This window comes from Pleurodeles waltl, chromosome 1_1 (assembly GCF_031143425.1).
Source record: "Pleurodeles waltl isolate 20211129_DDA chromosome 1_1, aPleWal1.hap1.20221129, whole genome shotgun sequence".
In the NCBI taxonomy this organism is placed as follows: Eukaryota; Metazoa; Chordata; class Amphibia; order Caudata; family Salamandridae; genus Pleurodeles; species Pleurodeles waltl.
The window spans coordinates 402,698,856-402,718,758 of record NC_090436.1 but is presented as its reverse complement, the minus strand read 5'-3'; the positions used below and the strand labels follow the sequence as shown (position 1 = coordinate 402,718,758).

At 41.7% G+C, this 19,903-nt stretch overlaps 1 protein-coding gene across 4 annotated transcripts in view; it reads left to right on the top strand.

Moving 5' to 3' along the window:
* The window catches only part of IQGAP2 (IQ motif containing GTPase activating protein 2), a 902,890-nt gene extending 886,112 nt beyond the window's left edge, over positions 1–16,778 (top strand). For all 4 annotated transcript variants that reach the window (XM_069223623.1, XM_069223606.1, XM_069223596.1 and 1 more), the window contains 3 exons: positions 536–679; positions 12,689–12,797; positions 15,855–16,778. In XM_069223623.1, the coding sequence (XP_069079724.1) occupies positions 536–679; positions 12,689–12,797; positions 15,855–15,968 (367 nt within the window). In that variant the 3' untranslated portion in view covers positions 15,969–16,778. The remainder of the gene's footprint in view (positions 1–535; positions 680–12,688; positions 12,798–15,854) is intronic.
* Positions 16,779–19,903: the final 3,125 nt, after the last annotated feature.

The window sequence follows — 19,903 nt, the reverse complement described above, 5'->3', positions numbered from 1 at the left end:
AGTAGCCAGAGGTGATTAAGAAGTATTTCTATTGATGAATGAAATTTGGCTAAACACCATTAATATTGGTTGAGCGAGAGTCACCTGCAAGATACTTTCTGGAACTCTTCCGAACTATGAAGGAATCTATCAACCATCAAAATAATCTTTCACTTTTTACTCCCCCTTTACCAAATCACAAATGAATGTGTAATTAGAAGCCTTTCTTAATTTTCCTAAAATTTTCAACTACCACATGGAACCTCAAACAAGCAACTTTCATTTCAGTACTAGCTTCCCACAGAGTGCAGTGCCCTATTCGTTTTCATCTTCTGTACCCCACTCCACACACCTACCCTTTAACTTAAAATGCACCGTTTTTTATTTTCTCAGGTGTCACAAACTGTTTTTGAAACATCTCTGCACATTTTCATTGGATGTATACTTATTTAATAAATCTAAAAATTTGATTGTTTATTTATTTTGTATATAAATTTTTAAACCATGAATGCAGTTCTTAAAACATGGAGAAAAAAAAGAAACTTTTTTTTTTCAGGAACTCAAGGAGGTCGATTAAAGTAGACGGAAAAGGAGAAGGGAAGGGCAGCAAGAAAATCAAAGCACAGCCCCTGCGTTACACAGGTTCTAGGTTACACGAGAAAGGCGTGGTTCTAGAAATCGAAGGCCTTCAAACCAATCAGTGAGTATGGCTGCAATCTGTCAGGAGTGCACCATTAGTTGGTAGTTGCATAAACAACTGAAAAGGGGTGTGTTTAAAGAAATACCGTTTATTGTATTCTTTTTTTTGTCTGACTTGTCTTAAATGAGTTTATAACAGTATAGCGTGGCAAATTCAACTCTAATTGTGCAATTTTCTTGAGTTTTATCATTGTCATGTTAAAAGAAATAGAAGGGTTTTTTTGGTACCCGTCTCCAAAAATGGCACTTAAAATGAGATGTTATCTCCCCTCCCTTAAAACGTTGGAAATAGGACTCATCTTTACAGGACACCTTATGTCAGGCAGAATCTTTAGAGTTTAGGTGGAGAAGGCTTCAATTCGGATCACTTCATTTTTACCTCAGGGTACAACTCAAATCAAGTTACGTTTGCTGTTTGCTTCTCTTTTTTATTTTTATTTATTATTTTTACACATAATAAAAACAAACAAAGCAATGCAGTTCAAGCAGTGAAACTGTACTACGTGTGAATAGCAGATCATCATTACAAATTATAGGTAGTGTTTCTATTGACAAACAAAGGGTGGTCGGTCCAATGGGCAGTAAAATGACAATTAGAAAAGAGGCAGAAATAGTGACATGGAAAGAGTGGGTTCAGCATGAGCAAGAGTCGTTAGAGGTCTGAGAGGGTGGCGGAGAAGTGGTGAGTGTATTCAAATAGGCCCTCAATGGTTGCCAAATATCCTTAGGTCTAGACGACACAGGCTGTAGCAAGGTATAACGTTCACTATTAGTGTCACAATAGGTGAGGCTGGTCAGCTAGGAAGTGATATTTGACGTATATTTGGAGCCCTATAGAAGCGCTATCTCCCATTTGCCAGTAAGAGCGTAATCGCTGTAAGGCACCTAATGAACCTTGGCAAGTCTCTAGTGTAGCCAAGAAGGGCAGTGAGTGGGTCAGGACGGAGAGGCCAACCCACAATGACCGATAAACGATCATGCACCTCATATCAAAAGCGACTAATATTTGGATAAGTCAATACGGGCCGTATCCCTGGGGGTGAAATAAGCCCTCCTAAGGAATTTGAAGTGGACTAGCTTGTGGCGCTGGTTAAGTGAGACAAACCGGCTCCGCGCACAGCATGCCTCCCAAACTTTTTGGGAGAGTGGACGTCACAGATCACTCTCCAAGGTAAGTGGGGTAGCGTGCACTCAAAGTGCATTGTAGGGGACAGAGTTTGAAGTGCTGTAATTGAGTGGCATCTATGAAACGGATATCAGTAGTGCGTGAAAATATGTGATCGTTTTCGAAATGGTCCACAAGGGTATGAAGGTGAAAAGTATGTAATGTTTGCTGAAGCAGAACTTCCTGTGTAATAGGTATAGAAGGATTATTAATCAATTTCAGTGCTGGGGAATACAGCGCGTCGCAGTGAAGTAGACAAGCAAGTTTACACCACGCCCAACTAGTTGTAGAGAGAGTTTGAATATCTCGGCAATGCAGAAGGCCTCCCCCAGGCAGGAGGACGTTCAGTGGGACAGGAGTCGACAGGTCCCCCTCTGGGATGGAGCATGGAAGGCGAGCATCAGAATGATACCAGTGATACAAATACGGACATTGTGCCACAAAGTAGTAAAGCTGGAGGTGGGGAAGCCCAAAACCACCCCACTCATAGGGGGGAGTGAGGACCTCCCATCAAATACATGGATGTCTATCTGTCCATACCAGCCCAATGAGCCAACCTCGTAGTGTCGCAAAAAAGGAATTGGTAAGCGGGACCAGAATGTTCAAAAAGAAATACAAGAATTGTGGCAGAACCACCATTTTAATGATAGATATCCGGCCCGCCATAGAGAGTGGCAGCTTCACCCATCAGTCCACCTGGGCAGTGAGTCTTTCCACTGCAGACCTTTAATTTAAACGTATCACCTGTTCAATGTCTCTATGAGTATGAGTACCTAGGTATTTTGTAGAGTCCGAGCAGCAGCGCAAAGGGAACTCAGTCGCATTCAGACAGGTACTGGCTGTCAGTGGAAAAAGCTCAGATTTGTTCCATTTAAAATGCAGCCCGGAGAATTCACCAATGCGAGTCACTTCATCCAGTATTGCTTTAAGATTAGTGTTGGGGTGGCGAATGACAAGTAATATATTGTCTGCATACATCAATACCAGGAGTGGCCCACTGGTAAACTGTAGTCCTCTCTGTATGTGTCCTTTCCACAAATGGTGCACCAGAAGGTCCATTGCCAGAATAAAGAGCAAGGGGGACAGAGGGCACCTCTGCCGTGTACCGCGTGTTATGGGGAAAAAAGGGGAGAGCACACCATTTAGTCGTATAGCAGGTATGGGCTGTGAGTACAGCAGAGAGTTCAAATCGGTGTAACCTCAGGGAAACCCAAGCTTACGTAGGACAGCGTGTAAAAAAAGGCCACTCAAGAGAATCAAATGCCTTTTCGGCATTAAATAGGGCAATAGCCACTGGAACCTCAGTGGACACTCTGTTTAGCACCTCTAAAACAGTGCGAAGATTAAAGGAGGTGGAGCGGTGCGGAACAAAGCCAGAAAAGAGGGAAAGGCGGGTAGCGACAATCTTGGCAAAAATGTTATTGTCAATATTTAAAAGGAAAGGGGTTGGTATCATCCACAATATAGAGGGTCTTTACCGGGCTTCGGCAAAAGGATAATAACAGCCTCCCACATTGTCTCGAGGAGAACCCCAGTCTCCAACACCTCAGCATATACTGATATCAGACGAGGACTAAGAATTTCTTTATATTTCTTGTAAAATGCACCAGTAAGCCCATCCAGCCCCGGGGCACGCATCCCAGCCAGCGAATCTATTGCCTGTGAATCCTCCTCAGAAGTGAAAGGCTTACTAAGGAACTGCTGCTGGGCAGAAGTTAACCATACCATATCATACCAATGTCATCTAGATATTCTTGCAATGCGGGCATAGCAGGGTATAGATTGGAGTAGTATGTGAAGAGTTCCGCTTAGACCTCGGCATTACCGATGGCACTACTACTGTCCGTTTTTTTAATTTCAAGTATGTCGGATGCGGGGTATGAGGGGTGAAGCAAATTAGCCAGCATCCTCCCGGGTCTGTCCCCCTCACCATATCTACGGGTCTTGGTGTACTTGCCCATGTATTGCACCTCCCTATCTGCCAGTACATTGAACTTATCAAGCAAGAGCTTACAACAACATAGTTGGGGGGTTATCTCGGTAGTCACTGTCTCAATATCTGTAAGCTGTTCCTCCACTTGTGCTAGACAGTGACGTATATCACGCAGAACCCCGGAATGTGTGGATATGCAAATACCTCTGGCATATGCCTTAAAGGCATCCCACAGCACTACCCCAGGCACCCACTGAGTCCTCGTTTAATTTGAAAAAGTTAACCATTGCTTCCCTCAAGGTTGCATAGAACGGGGCATCCAGCAACGGCATGTCTGGGAACCTCCAGAGTTTCCTAGCACCGCTGGCTGCTAGGATAGCATGTGTGGCTAGCACCGGTGAGTGTCTGACAATGTATGGGGTAAGTGTTTAATAGATGTGACCCAATACGCAACAGTACTAGTGAAAAGCCAATAGTCGATACGTGGCCAGATAGTGTAGGCCAAGGTGTCAGTGCCAAACAATCTCCAAAGATCTTGTAAAGCAAGAGTGTTGCAGAGCGCCTTCAAAGCCCAGGGGAGCGGGGCCTAGACGTCGAGCATAAGAAGTGGTGTTTAATGCTGGGTCCCTCGCCATATTAAAATCACCTCCCAACAAGATGTGTTCTACGTCAAAGCGATCTATGTGGGAGTTGAGATCATGAAAAAATTCAGGAGCTTCAATATTGGGTGCATAAACGTTAACAAGTAAAATCTTACAGTTATCCAGCAGCCCCGCAACTGTCACATATCTACCATTGCCATCCGACTAGGTCGACAGTGGCCTAAGCTGTACTGTTTTATGAACCAGAATACACAGCCTCCGAAAGTAGGTGCTGTACCTAGCGAAGTAGCGATGGGGGCCCCGTGTGGACGCAAAGGAGGGCGCAGCGCCAGCAGGAAAGTGGTCTCTTGTAGGAAAGCAATCTGCACTGCATGCCTGCAAAGGTATTGCAGCACTAGTTTGCCTTTATGGGGGTTGTTGAGGCCACGTATATTCCAGGACATGAGTGTTAGGTCTAAGGAGTTTTTCGCCGTAGAGGTGTTAGCACCAGCGTGAAGGAAATGTGTGGTCATATTCGCCGTAGAGGCGTTAGCCCTAGCATGAAGGAAATGTGTGGTCATATATAGGAAAGGTAAGTATGAGAATACACTGCATTGCATAACAGAACAATATTTCAATGCACAACCCATGGGGTAAAACAACCCTGCCTCCTCCCAGACCTGGCCTAGAAATGCCAAGCAAAACCTGCATAACCATGAACAGAGACATTTACAACAAAAAACCTGATATCTTGATATAAACCATGGGAGCTTGACAGCGCAACCTCAAAGTACTCCCAGGCCACAAGCAGGAATGTCAGCATGGAATAGGAGAGGGCAGCCTAGCTAAGAAACCTGTAATAAAGGCAACAGAGCAGCGAAACAGTGGTTATCGTGTGTAATCAAGGGAGATACAATGTTTACTCAAACAGGGTGCGATCCACATATCGATCGGTCCAATCTAGTCTGGGGGAAACCGTTCCATGCTAGAAGCGCTGGCCCAGCATCCAGATCGTCGTGACCTCGAGAGGAGCCATGGGGCGATCCACCACGTCCAGAGAGTTGTTTGCAGAACACAATGGTGTCGCTAGGATTATCAAAGTATTTAGAGAACGAATAGGTAGTAAATGGCAGAAAGTCGCACTTCCAAAAGGTGTCTGCAATAGTATGTATAAAGAGCAATAAAGTAAATTTTAGGTGCGTGCGGTCAAGTGCCCTAATGCCTGCAGGCACAGTATAGTGTGGACAATACCACTTCTGAATACAGCTTATTACTTTCAGCGGATCAACACACAGGATCAAACTCCCACTCTTTGCTTATAAAAACACAGGTAGCCCCTTCCTATGTACTACACCTAATTTCTTTACCTTTCCACTATATTCCAACTAGTTACTCACATCTCTTTTTCTTTTTTTTCTTCTTTTTTTCTTTTTATCTTTTCCCTCGCTATTCCTCCCCTCGCCTCTCTTTGTCCTCTCCTTAAACCTCCAGGTGCCACTGTAACTTTCTTCCTTTTGATATCCCATCCTCATACTTCCAATCTAAGTAGGCATTTCTACCTTTCATGTTCACTTTTTCACTTGGTTAATTTTGACTTGCTCTGATTACACTAGTTAGCCGCTTGATAGCTAGACTGCGGATAAACAATAGGCTCTGTCTCGTTCACATTATAATTAATTTTAATTAATACACACTCACATTTCTTCATCTACTCTTTTGGGCTCCACTTTCTTTCACCACAGGACGAAACTTCACTATTAATCGATGTGTATTTGTACATTACAACTTTTACACTGGTTCATTTTGCTGTGTCTATGCACACACTTTTTGTTCTTTGCGTTGATGATTCTCATTCCCGTATCCATGTACATTTTGAAAACTTGATTCTATATATTCCTTACAGCCTTGATAAAGTCACCATTGTGACGAAACACGTGTTGGCTGTGCCTGTTTGACTGTATTTCTGTATTCACGAAAATCAAACAAAATAAACGACCTTTTAGAACACCAAGAAATATACTGACTAATTTACTAACAAAGCTCCTACATGCAAACTGTCACTTGTACTTTCTTAATTTGTATGTTGTTGAGTGCTTTGGTCATATTTGTTCAGGATTATCAAAGTAGCACGGTTTACAGTTCACCTCCACTCTTAGCCTAGCCGGATATATCATGCCATAACAAACACCAAGATGCGAAGCACGTTCTTGATTTCAGAGAATTTCCGGTTGGCTTCCTGAACTGTAGGTGTGAAATCGGGAAAGAGGGACACAGATGCTCCCTGATATCGCAAGGGCCCTTCTCCCTGGCCAGATGGAGGGCAGTGTCATGGTCCCTATAATTCAATAGGCATGTGATAATCAGGCGGCCCGGGGGGAGGTCACAGGCCCAAGGTGCGATGTGCCCTCTCCACCACAAATGTTGAGGTGAAGCCTTGACGTCCCAACAGCTCCATCAGCAGGGTCTTAACAAACAGGTCAAGCCGACCAGTGTTATTGGTTTCATAGACTCCGGCTATGCGCAGGTTATTCCGGCACCCGCAGGCCACTAAATCTTCGTTTGTCATAGCAACTGTTTTCAGCCTCCCCTCAACTTTCTCAAGGCGCTTTCTCAATGTCACTGCATCATCCTTAATAGCAGAGATGCGGCCTTCCGCTCCCTCCAGACATGATCGCTGTTTATCCAACCTTCTTCCCATGTTGTCTAGCCTGGAGGTTGACAAATCAAATCTGGTACACAGAATCTGGTCCGCAACTCTGTCAGTATGTCCTTTGCCCCAACTGCCTGGTCCCGCACTGGACCCTCCTGAGCGTTGTCCACATCCCCTGCTGGTGCGGCAGCCATGCCAACCTGCTGTCATGTCTCAAAAATATGTTTTCACTGTTTAGGGTCACCGCTGCCCGTGGCCGCCCGGGGACAAAGGCTCCTAGTCTCCACAGACGGCCCACAAGTGCTCCAGGTAGCAACGAGCTCCGTACCACACCATCCAGGAGCCAGGCAGAGCGTCAGTAACCCGGGCAACTGACCTCAACTGGGCTGGCAGGCGGGTGCTCCTCAACCACCTGCATAAAGAGGAGGCAATGCGATAGTACAGTGCAGCCAGAATGCCCAGCAAAAAATAGGCGTAGTACATGGAACCACCGTCCAGTCAAATGATGATGGGCATTCCACCAGATGCTGAAATCTGGTGTTGGAGGAAGATCATGGGCTAGCCCACCAGACGATTTGAGCGTGGCCCTCCCGGTGGCACAGCAGTGAGTCAGGAGCCAACAGTGGCCGCCCCCACATTCCCCCATAGGCACCATCATGACAGCAGGAAGGGCCGCGCAGCCCAATGTTCACCTAATCATGGGCCTTGGAGAGCCGGCAACACTCTCTCAGTATCGCTGGGGTCGTGGGGGGGAACCAACCGTTGTCTGCCCCAGGCGGCATCGCACCACCGGTCGGCCCCACTCCTCAGGCTCACCCGAGGCCCCTGTCGCCTCAGGGCGTCTGAGGCGCGTAGGCCAGACTGGCACAGGCCACAATTTGAGCAGCGCCCACACACCTCGATACTCAACAGCTGCAGACCCCTCCCCCCGAAAAGGCCCACCCCACCCCACCGCCATCAGCCTGCCTCTGTGTTCTGACTACCCACTCTCGCCAGGTGTATAGGAGCCACCGCAGGAGCTTCACAGCCGCGCAGCTATTTCGGTCCGCGGCTTGGACACCCCCATGTTTGCGTTTTTCTAATAATAACTTTCATTTTGATTAGTAACTTTTGAACATTGTGTTTACTGTTGTGTCATGGCAGTGGTGTTAAGGTAGCATTGGTGTTCTGCCAGAAGGTATACTCGGGCCTACGTTTCAAAAACCTTGTCCCTTCTCAGTTATTGAGTTTATAGTACTTCACAGGCAACTTAATTATTTTATGTGTCCAACTGGGCCAAACCTACGCTTCTAAACAAAGAGTACCAGGCTTGGATAATAGGTGACATTAGTCTTCTGCCTGACTGCATTGAAGTTCTCAGATAAGATCCAAATGCTTCTGTAGGGTTCATAAAAGGAAACTTTTAAGCTTTTGATGTTCAGCCAGCGGATTTAATCTTCTCATCTGTTCTTAATAAAACACTTACTTTCTCTATGCTGCCAAGGCTTCAAAGCATTTCAACAAATAATTTTTAATTCCACTTTGGAAAAAAAAACTTTTTCCCAGTCTCACAGTGCACACAAAGGAGTCACATCATGTGAAAACAAAACTCCGGAAACTATTTTTCTCTCATGCTTTTTTCCACAAAAGCCTTCTTTAGCAATGAATATCCAAGATGGCATTCATCAGGCTCTGAAAATACCAATTTCTATTTCAAGAGAAATTCCATAGCTCCTTCCACAAGAGGCAAGTCTTGGGCAACCTACCACTAGCTGAATTTGCATGGGCTGCTTGAAAATGATTGTGTACACAGATGATGAAGTGGGCTTTCTTTTCATGAAAAATTGTATATCTCAGGAGAGTCCATGGGAGGATTCTCAGTGGTCCACATTCTATCAAACAAAGCAATGCTTTAGAAGAAAACGGAATTTAGGCGTGACAGCTGCTGCCCTTTGCTGGTCTTCAAGTGTTGGTAAAAATTCAACTTTACCATCTAATATGTTCGTGTGAGTAATATTTCTACTTCACAAATTGTATTGCAGAGGTTTTAGTACTCACAGTTTCATGGAGGCAGGTGTTTTTGTCCTAATGATGATGAGAATATTAGAAAATGTTTTTTTAATCTATTTACTGTGTTCTACCACTCCCCTGATTCTGCAGTGATATATCATACTTAGTATGTGAATTGATACTGTAAATAGCTATTGCTTCTAAAATGGGGTTAATTCCTAGAACTAATGCTTCTTTTTGTTAGTTAAGGAAGGAGCTATATAGCAGTGTTTTTTGTTAGATATTCAGATCCCAGCTCACACAAATTAAGCTGTACCAGTGTTTGCATATTACACTGGAGCAGTGTCCAGAATGCATGTGGTTTCAGGGAAAGGGTTTCCTCACAGGGAAAAATATTTCCTCCGCATATAAAAAAATATATAATACAGACGCAAAACTTTAAATTCATGTAATTTCACAGAGGGTCCGCATGGAAACCGATGCCAATTAGTAGTTGCCCAATGCTCACATGGGTGACTGGTGTTAAATACCTTAAGTCATCAAAAAGCTTAGGTAGGGCCGGTAAGCTAAGATCAGGTTGCTAGGGGCTACCGCAGTAAACAGCCCTACCCTGTCACATCGTTTCTGAGGTATGTAGCTAACCAGTAATCTTAAGTTGTTAGGCACTGCTTGCACTTTATACATCACATTAACACTTTTACACCTTATGTACTTATTTGTCTTGCTATTAAATGTTACAGGTTTTAGGTACCCTTTTTAATTGTAATTTTACATTTATTGGTGACGCATTTAGGTACACCATGAAAAGCCTATGGCTATAACCTGGCAGACGATATTTTAGTATTTATTATTCAGTAATTGGTATTTAATATATAAATATATTTTAATATTTAATCTAAAAATATCTATAAACGTTGGGTTTTTATACGTTTTTAAATGTATGCTTTAACAGATCTTATTGGTGGCATGCTCATATATATTACACAATGTTTATGGTTTTAATTGCCTAATAAACAAAATTTTTGATTGACAAGTGGTTTCCATGCGGTAAGATTCATTGATTTGGCACAACAAAAAGACAGGTATTGCACTAAACACGCTATTTGTTGATAGAGAAAAGGGTGGGCTAGCATTACAGAATCTGAAAGATTATTATTTTGCTTTCTTTGAACACTATATGACTAATTTTAAAGCTGCACAGCCCCCAGACAGCCTTTCTACTCAGGATTTTCGTGAACTAATCTGCAGGGAGCATGATATAAGGGATCCTGCATTATTGGCGAAATCCCCCCAAAAAGTTTGGTATAGGATTCTAAAGTGGTATTTCAGAAAAAGGTCAGATTTCTATCGAAGATATTCAATTCCATATTTGAACTTTTTTACTCCTCTTTCACATCTAACGTTGTGGTCTGCCTCTTAGCTTGACTCCGAGACAGTTAGGAAATGGGAACATGCTGGATTTAGGAAATTTGGAGACTTCTTTGCTAGTGACAGCTGGGAAACGCCCTCAAACATTGGGGCTCCGGTGCAAAATGATTTTCTGCTGATGGGATCATACAGTAATATGCTTTATAGCTTTGCTGACTTGGACACTCATCGAATCTGTGACACACAGAAAATAGTCAAAGAGCTGGTAGACCCCTCGGGAAAAGGACAAGCGGGGAAATGGAGAAGTTTACTCATGGAGGAGAAAAAATCTGACCTCTGGGCAAAAGCGGCAAGGAAATGGGCTAGGGACGAGGGCCTGAAACCTGGGAGAAAATTAATCGATTAAACTTCAGGGCACGTAGAGGCGCAAATTGGCACCAAATGATATTTTTCAATAAATGGTTGCTATATCGTACCCCGCAAGCCTTGTCCCGGATTACCTCTAGCTGCCCTGACCTCTGTTTTCGTTGCCAAGCAGAGAGCACAGCAAATTGGACAAATGTGATTGCCACTCGATTTATTCAAGAATACTGGGACAATGTCTTTAAGCTTTTAACAACAACCGTGCAGATTTCCTTAACTCCTAGGATTTGGTTTTTGGTCTTGGGTTATGATCCAGCTGCAAAGCTTCCGCCTAGATGGGTAAAACTAGTTTTTATTGCCACCCAATAGCCAGGTCTCTTCTATTGAAAAACTGGTGTTCCAGCCAGATCCCAACTCCCGCAGAATGGCTGAATAAAATGGTTCCTGGAAGAAATCAGGAATGGAAATAAGCAATGAGATTGGGCGGGCTTAAGAATTTTTCCCAAATCTGGGGCAGATATTTCGAGATGACCGGTAGTAATCTTACCTAGGTCAGAGTGAGAAAATATGTGGTGCTATTTAGATTGATTGCATTAAGTGGTTGTTATAACTTTGGAAATGCCTTGATCTGTTCTCTGTTTCCCCTTTATGTGACAAGTTGTGTATCTGAAATTAGCTTTGTTATTATGCTGGATCTCGATAAAAGCAATAAAAACAATATTTAAAAAAAACATTCCTCCTAGTCATCATGGTAGAAATTGAGAGCATTCCTTCTAGCCTTATTGCCAATCGTTAAGTAATAAGATGACACCAATAAATAAAGGACATTTGGGACATAATTCATGATATAACAAAAGACACAATCCAGTAAGTGGATTGCCTCTGTGAGATGTGTAAGAGACATGGTTGTCCCTGCAGGCATAGCTAGAAAGCAGCAAACCTTTTTTTATATTTATATAGCACAAGTATTGGAGTGATATATATGATCACCAGTTAGAATTTACGAGGTCACATTAATTGTTTTAAAGCACACTTATTTATTTGGCTATATGTAGAGAATTTCCTGCATCCATATTTGCTGCACAATTACTGCTCTGACACTTTTGCTGGCTATTACCATGTTAAGTGGTTAGCATTTCTATAGCATTCACTTTATCACTTGTAAAAGCTTGTGTGGTTTTTCTATCTGAGTGGTCTATCAAAGGCTTTGCCAATTGCTTCCACATCTCTTAGGATGGGACATGGCCCTTGTCCAGTGAATAGATATACTTTGGGTTTCGTAGTGCTAGCCTGTTCCATCTTTGAGCTGAACATTTTCAAAATGTTTTGCCTCAAGTTGGCCTTGGACAAATGTGCATATGATGAGGTGTAACTACTCGGCAAGTGCTGTTGGGCAAGACATAATGGTGGACTAGATGGCATATTGGTGCTGTGGTGGATGTATGTGGAATGTCTGCTTAAGGTATACTGTTGGGTGTCTGTGTGCATGTACACTCATGCATGTTCGCCGTGGTTGCAGGTTGCAGGTGTATTGGTTTCCTTATCCTTTGTAAGGCAAGGTAGCACCCAGTTTACACCAAAAGACTGTAATCATACATTTATTAACTTTGTACACCGTTTTAAGTTGGTCCTTTATAAGGGACTATAAGCCCAATCACAAATTGTGGCCAATGTCTTAGTAAAATTATTTCTGTATTATTCACTGTACAGTATTGTTCACATGTGATGCAAAGTACAAAAATGTGGCATTTATTGTTGGATTGTCTCAAACAAATGCTGATGCTCATAATCCACATGTGCGCCACTGCAGTGATTGCAAATACTTTTACATAACTTCACAGATAATGAGCTTTACAGTATTTATAGACCTATGAATTTTCTCTCTAGTCCAGACCTTAACCTTGAGATTTCATTGCAATCTCATTACATGTATTAAATAAATATATTCTTATTTTCCTTAGGTTCAAAAATGTATTATTCGATATCACCCCTGGTGAAGAAGTGGGAGATTTTGAAATTAAAGCAAAATTCTTGGGTGTCGAAATGGAAAAGGTGCAGCTCCATTTCCAGGTAATATTAGATGCTCTGCTAGACTTCACAAGATCAAATATGCAGGGCATATTGTCAGATTTCTGAAATATGGACAGTGCAATTATGCGCTGCCCATATTTACATATGACACACATTTACATATTAAGGAGGCTGGTTGTTGCCCATTTTTTGTGTGAGCTGATGGTCCGCTAATGGTAATACAAGAAACTTAGACTGGTGATAGGAAAGAAAGAAGCAAATGTCAGGCTCCGCAGTGAGACAAAGTGATAACAGAATGTGGCAGCTTTTTGTGAAAAAGATCAGATAAGCTTATTTTAGAAAATACAGAAGGCAAAAAAGCCTTGATCTGAGACACAGGAAGAAACTGAACGATCAGAAGGATCCAGGGTAAGTAAACGATTGAGGGTAGAAATAGTAACCTTTATGAATTAGAAGACTAACTTAGGCAGCCGTCAGGCACAAATGGATCAAAAAGGATTTATGTCATGATACTACTGCCATTTCGATTTTGTTATCTCTTGGTTACTGTGCCTGAATAGGTTCTATTGATCGAATCTTAAGATGGAACAAGCATAAAACACCTTCAGGGCTGTACATTGGTTAAAAATCTGCCTGTCTCATCTCTAAACCTAGCAATGTTTCTATATTCTTGCTATACATTTCCTACGAGGTTAGTAGGACTTAGTACAAAACAACAAGAACTTCAAAATATAGAGAGTTAGGGCCTCATTATGAGTGTTGAGGTCCATAGACCACCACACTGAAGGTGGCAATCTGGACCACTACCAATGCGGCAGTCCGACCGCCACAATGCAACGATCGCCAGGGAACTGCCAGGTCCACCAGACTCTTGGATCCCGGTGGTCTGGAGATGGCGGAGGTCCTAATCCACCCCGCTGCCCTGGGGATTACGACCTTGTTCTCAGCCAGCGGTTTCATGGCAGTAACACCGCCATGAAAAGGCTGGCAGAGAACAGGTGAAGGGGCCCCCTGGCCAGCACCCCCACAATGTTCACTGCCTGTTTTGCAGACAGTGTATATTGAGAAGGTGCTGGTGCACCCTGCAGGCGGCAACATTGCCACCGGCTCGATTATGAGTCGGAGACAATGCTGTAGCCTGTTTCCCACTAGGCCAGTGGACGGAAGCTTAGGTTTCTGCCTGCCGACCTAGCAGAAAACCTATAATAGCACTGGCGAGGAGGTCACCCGTAGGCGGCAGCCATCTTGTCGGGAGTTTGGCAGACAGAGTTTTCAGTCCGCCAAACCCTTAACAATGCCCTCAGTCTGCCTATATAATCAGTAATTGTTGGTTTGTTTTTGGCTCGCTCACAGTACCCAATCCAACCCCCTAAACTGACCAGGTTGAATAAATGTTATGGGTAACCTCAAATATAACACTGATTTCTGAGGAATCCTGGGAACAGATCTGACTCTTTAGTTTCATGCTCAAGGTAAACACAAGAAAGTTAAAAAAATGAATTTTCAAACATTTGTAATGATCGTATTCTTGCATAAAAAGCATGAGCTGCGATTATTAGAAAGATGAGACGTTACTGTAATTAGCATTGTTATAATGGTGAGCAATATATACAATTCAACCATGTTAATTATTACTAAGCTTGGCTCACTCCTATCTGTATCTAGTACTATACTAAAGAGACCATAGCGGGAGTACCCTTCTGCCAGATCATTTGGGATAGTCTAAACCCCCATACCTTGGGCTTAGGTGTGAGGAAGGAGGGCTCAGTGTACAGTATATCTTCCTTAGCAGATGGAGGCCGGAGTTGACAGAGCTGTATCTAATTCACAGATCACAGGGGTTGCATGATAAGCTGGCTTTAAGTGCTCCTCTCAAACAGTGTAGCACGGATGCCGTTTATATAATAAAACACTCTTTTTATCACACTGTGACAGAGGTGCAGAACTGCTACTGTGGTTCGTCTAGCACAAACAGGTTGTCTCCTGACAAGCACAGTTATTTTTCATCCTTGGACTGAATTTGCAGACTACAGGGCAATAATGTGTTCCAGGAAAAAATGTGTGAGCACCACATAATTGTGTTAATTGAAAACTATGTGAAAAGTCACCATTAGAAAAAGATGTCAAGCTGAAAACGTGAATCTAAAATGAATACCTGAAACTGGACACGCAACAATCTGGTATTACAACTTTATGCAACCTATTCACAAAGGTAAATTTGGTCCTAAACATATGTTTTTGCCTTACTTCTGCTTGCAAGGAATTTACAAAGGGATTCCCTGCAGGCATAAACCTTTTAACAGGTGCAGAGATGTCTGCCACAAGTATGAGGAGCTCTGCACCTGTACTCCCTACTCATTCTCTCTCATGGGTGGGATCAAAGGTGTTCCTGGAAGTTCCAAAATGTAGTTAGCATTGTTAGGTTGTGGTCTTTCACAGACAAGTCCTTTTGTGGTAATTCACAAACTGATCTCATTCTTCTTTCTACCCTGCTAATGATAGGATTTTTGCAACGGCCATAAGATGGTGTAAATCCCTATCCAGGGTGGGAGGGGGAATTGATCATTCCAAAGTTGGTGTCAGGGAAGTATTTTCCTCACAGCAAAAAATATTTCCCATACAGTGAAAAAATATAGTACAGATACCAAACTTTAAAGTCACATGATTTCACATGGAATCCACTGAGAAACCTGTGCTTAGTGCAAATTTCAAATTGTCTCCTATTGGTATTAATGAATTACAGAAAGCTGTAAAACTACAATTGGATGTAGATTCAAAAATTTCAATGCACTTCCACGATATTTTTGTGAATATGCCCCTGCATTTATACAATATGAATAGTGCCTAGTTAATGTAAATGTATGTTTGTAGAATGCGGTGTTAGTAAAAAGGTGTAATGTGAATGCCTCTTCTTTGAACTGATGTCGAGAATGTTATGGCTTGCTGTCATCTTTCTCTTTAGCCTGAAAAGAAAGGTACAAACCTATAAAGTAATCGAATTAATATGTAATATTTTGGATTGTTCTGTGGTTTTGTACATATGAGCATATTTCCATCACTGTTCAGTGTCTTATGGGAAACGGTTTTTCTTTTCAGGATTTGTTGCAGATGCAATACGAAGGTGTAGCCGTCATGAAAATTTTTGACAAAGCGAAAGTGAACGTTAACTTGCTTATATTCTTGTTGAACAAGAAATTCTATGGTAAATGAAGAGCCTTCAAGAGTAGAGAGCTCTGAACCAACATCGCAAAGAGCCGTCACGGTGTCTAAGACCTTTAAAAGGAATGATCAGAGGCCCTTCCCCATTATCTTTGAATACAACAAGAAAGAACTGAAACCAAAACTGCCCAAACGAATGTATTATTGTGCCTTTTATGTTGTTTGTTACTGCCGTAGAAAACGTGTAAACTATCTGAAACACTTCCTGGTCTGTGGTGTAGGTACTTTCAGTTGATGTCATCAAAGACGTGCAATGTTCACCCCTTTGAATTGTTTCAAAAGTAGGCAGAATTAAAAATGGCTTCAGTGGCACGATCCCTGTTTGCTCAAATTAGTTTTAAAATCCATTATATCGAGAGTCAAAGTGTTTAATGCGAGCAGCATAGTTGAACGCATTAAATAATTCCTTCTAGTAAAGGTTATTTTCTGACAGATTTTTTTAGGTTTAATATTGAGCTAGATTTCTGATACTTGTCAAATGTAAAGTAAACTATTGTGAAATTTATAATAAAGTTTTATAGGTAAAATTAATAGGAAAGTCACCAGATGATCGCTGTAAAGAAATATATATATATTTTATGTGATTTATTCGTACTAAATAAAATCATGCACTACTGCCTCATGCTCAACAGGACTTAATAAAGGCAGTCTTTAATTTAAATGGTAACTGGGCAATCTGGATATTGATTAGTTGATTTCCCAATTTAAGGTATGCAAGCACCTTAAAATTGTGCCTTTTGTATGTCGATAGCCCTGTCTTTGTTACTTATTTTTAATGCAATAAAATACATATATAGATAATTTTTAAATGTGTTATCTGAATATTTTCATGTGTAAAATAAAAATTAATTAAGATTGCAACCTTGGGTATGCGCTTATTTGAGCCATTTTGATGTGGGGTGCTGTTGTTGGACCTCGAGGATTCTAGAGGCATTTATTTGTATCATGTTTTGCGCAGAAGAGCCGAAGAAGGGATAGGAAATAAAATGGACCTGAGACACACAATTGCTTTTATTGATTGAGTCGACAAGACAAAGACCTCAAAATAGAGTTTCAGAAGGCCCAAGAAAGTATCTTGTTGACATGAAACGATCACCTTGCTTTGTAGGGCTTAGAATATTTAAGCAATGCTCTCAGATGATTTCTTGCACTCTTCCATGATGTCTACAAAAGCATTGTGTTGGATGAACCTTTTTGTTATAGGTTCAACTAAACCTTGTAACACTTCAAACGTGACATGCATCTTGCAAATTAGTACGACACGCAGCTGTCTTGAAAAAAACGTTTGAAAGTTAGTTCCTAGTTTCACTTCTAGTGATATTGCTGCTGGTGTCCTACCACGTGATGATGAGTTTGAAGCATACACAACAAAAATGTGCACATAAATGCAAGCACTGTCCTAGTGCTGTGCTTGAGAGTTTTGAGTTACTGGATTGGTCATACTGGACATATTAACAGCGTAGATATAGAATTCAAAAAGAAAGGCATAACTGCAGCTAGTAGGGCTCAGAAAACCTTTCTTTAATTTCCTAGTATATGGGAGGTGTTGTTTCTGTACTACTGTCACCTAGATATCCCTCAGGGATAAACTGGTTAATTTTGGTGGTTAACATACTTGATGCTAATTAATTTGAGTCTGAAATATCTTTGTGCAATTCAAATTCTGGCACCATGTAGTTCTCTCTGTATTACTCAGTCTATTGTTTTTTCTTTAGAAAGAGAACGACAAAAGGAATTTCAAGAACAAGAACCATATTGGAGAGTCTTATTGACTCTATTCTTCAAGGTAAATAACGTAGATCAGAGGGCAGTCCAGGACACATCCAAGAAGTTGCTGCAACTCCACCTCTTGTTCCACAGTCTTCCCCAGTAGAGAAAAAAGATTGGGTGATTAGGAAGGTGACAGGAGATCATTTCAGACCTGTGAGATCTGATCATAAAAACAGAATAGAAACTACTTCATGTTGGATTCTTGCCTCTTCTTTCATTTTAACCTTCCTGTCTCCTTAAAACAATTGAGAGATAAAGGAACAAGAGACACACAAATGACATGGCTTCATACACATAGAGACACTTTGCACATTCCCACTCGTCAGAAGATGGTTATTGAGGGAAGGCTATGTGCGATGGAGGGCATTTTGTGGTTTTATTCTTTACCACCTTCATTAAAATCAGAACCGTAGTTTCTTTAAAATATGGAGCTTATATAGAAGTAGTGTGTTGTATTGTACCTATGTTCAAGTACATCTACCATCACCTGTAGCTAGCCTTGACTACTTGTTGTCACTACCCTTGAAGGATCAAGTATAGGAGAGAATAATCCAGCTATCCAATTGGAAATAAAATGTATCATAAGCCATATGATACCAATGGTAACAACTGATATCCACCACAGATACTGCCCAGTAACCAATGCTTCCCCAGTGGTCTCACAATCTCTTGCGTTATTCCACTATATGCAAACATTGGGAGTAGTTAGAACTAAGGTGCTAATAAAGTGGACCATTCAATTTGGCTGAGAAAACACCACTGCCTCCACTAATGTTGTCTAGCGGGTATGTTTTAGCCATTGAACAAGGAGACTTCACATCTAATATCGGATGTACTACTTTACCAAAATATATTAATAAACACTGTTAGCAATCTGAAAATGCCCCCCACAAACATACACAATGAGTGATGCTGGGCATTACCATCAGTACCACATCCACACCAGTTTCAGTTTGGTGAGGAAGTTGGTAAGAAAGGGACGAGTATGAACAATTTTGATCTTGTTCGTCTGCTCGTGATTTTTCCAGTATTGGAAGCACTTCAGGCTAAAAGCTGCAATTATTGTGTGATAAGAAAATTGTACTGTTACCCAGTATATACTGGATATCAAATTGGGGAGACAGTGTAATCTCATGGTCTACTCATTAAAATGTACTGCAATAGGAAACGTGGGCTTTGGAATAAGCAGTTATGTGTTATGTGAGAAATTCCCTCAAGCAGGATCATTCTTGTGCAAATCATTTTCTTCTTATAACTCTGTCCCATTAACTGTAATGATGTAAGAACTTATAAAGGGGCTCAGTACAAAAATGAGTACCAAAGGCTCCCAGGTCACTTTTCATTCACAATTGATTATGATTTTTGCATATTTTCATAGCGCAATGGTAGACAGATAATGACGACCTGGTCTGCCACTGTACTTTACTGATGAAGGATTATAATACAGTATTTAATCTCAAATTCTTTGTTTGTTCCTGCAGGGTTTTTGTTAAAGGTGTGACACTTACAGTGCATCCAAGAGTGATGGAATATGGAATTCATAGATTTCATAAGTCAAAACACTGGGCTTCATTTACTATTTGGTGGAGCAGGAGCATTTTCGTAAATTAGCAGCGCTCATGGTCTGTCTGCTGCAGGGCTGTCAGATCAAAGGGATGATCTCCTAGCCCTTTTTAGGGCAAGGTGGCCATCACTCCTTTTGTCTATGCGGGACCACCAGGCAAAACATAGTGGTCAAAATCCGACTTGGGGAGTCATTCACCTTCTACAAAAACAAACATGTACCTAACCACCTGTGTTTTGTATGTTACTGTCTGTGCTGCACTCGCCCCACCCCTAACCAAGTGATGGCCCTCAGGCACTTCTGCACAGCTCATGTTCATAGTATGTAGGCTGAAGGAGACATTCCAGCCTGTACGTTGATAGAGCTTGAAATTTAGCGGTGTCCTTCGTGTCACAAAAGTCATCAAAATGAGACAGTATTTGTCTTAATAGGCTCTGAGCCCTAACACCGTAAGTCAGAGAAAATTGCATTGACACATTTATAAATGGTCCTTTTTATAATGTAGAGTTCGACCTGGATGGTATTTTAATTAAATTGAATGTTAACAGCATTAAAGTGGCATAAGAATTTAATATAGACTCTACACCGTTGA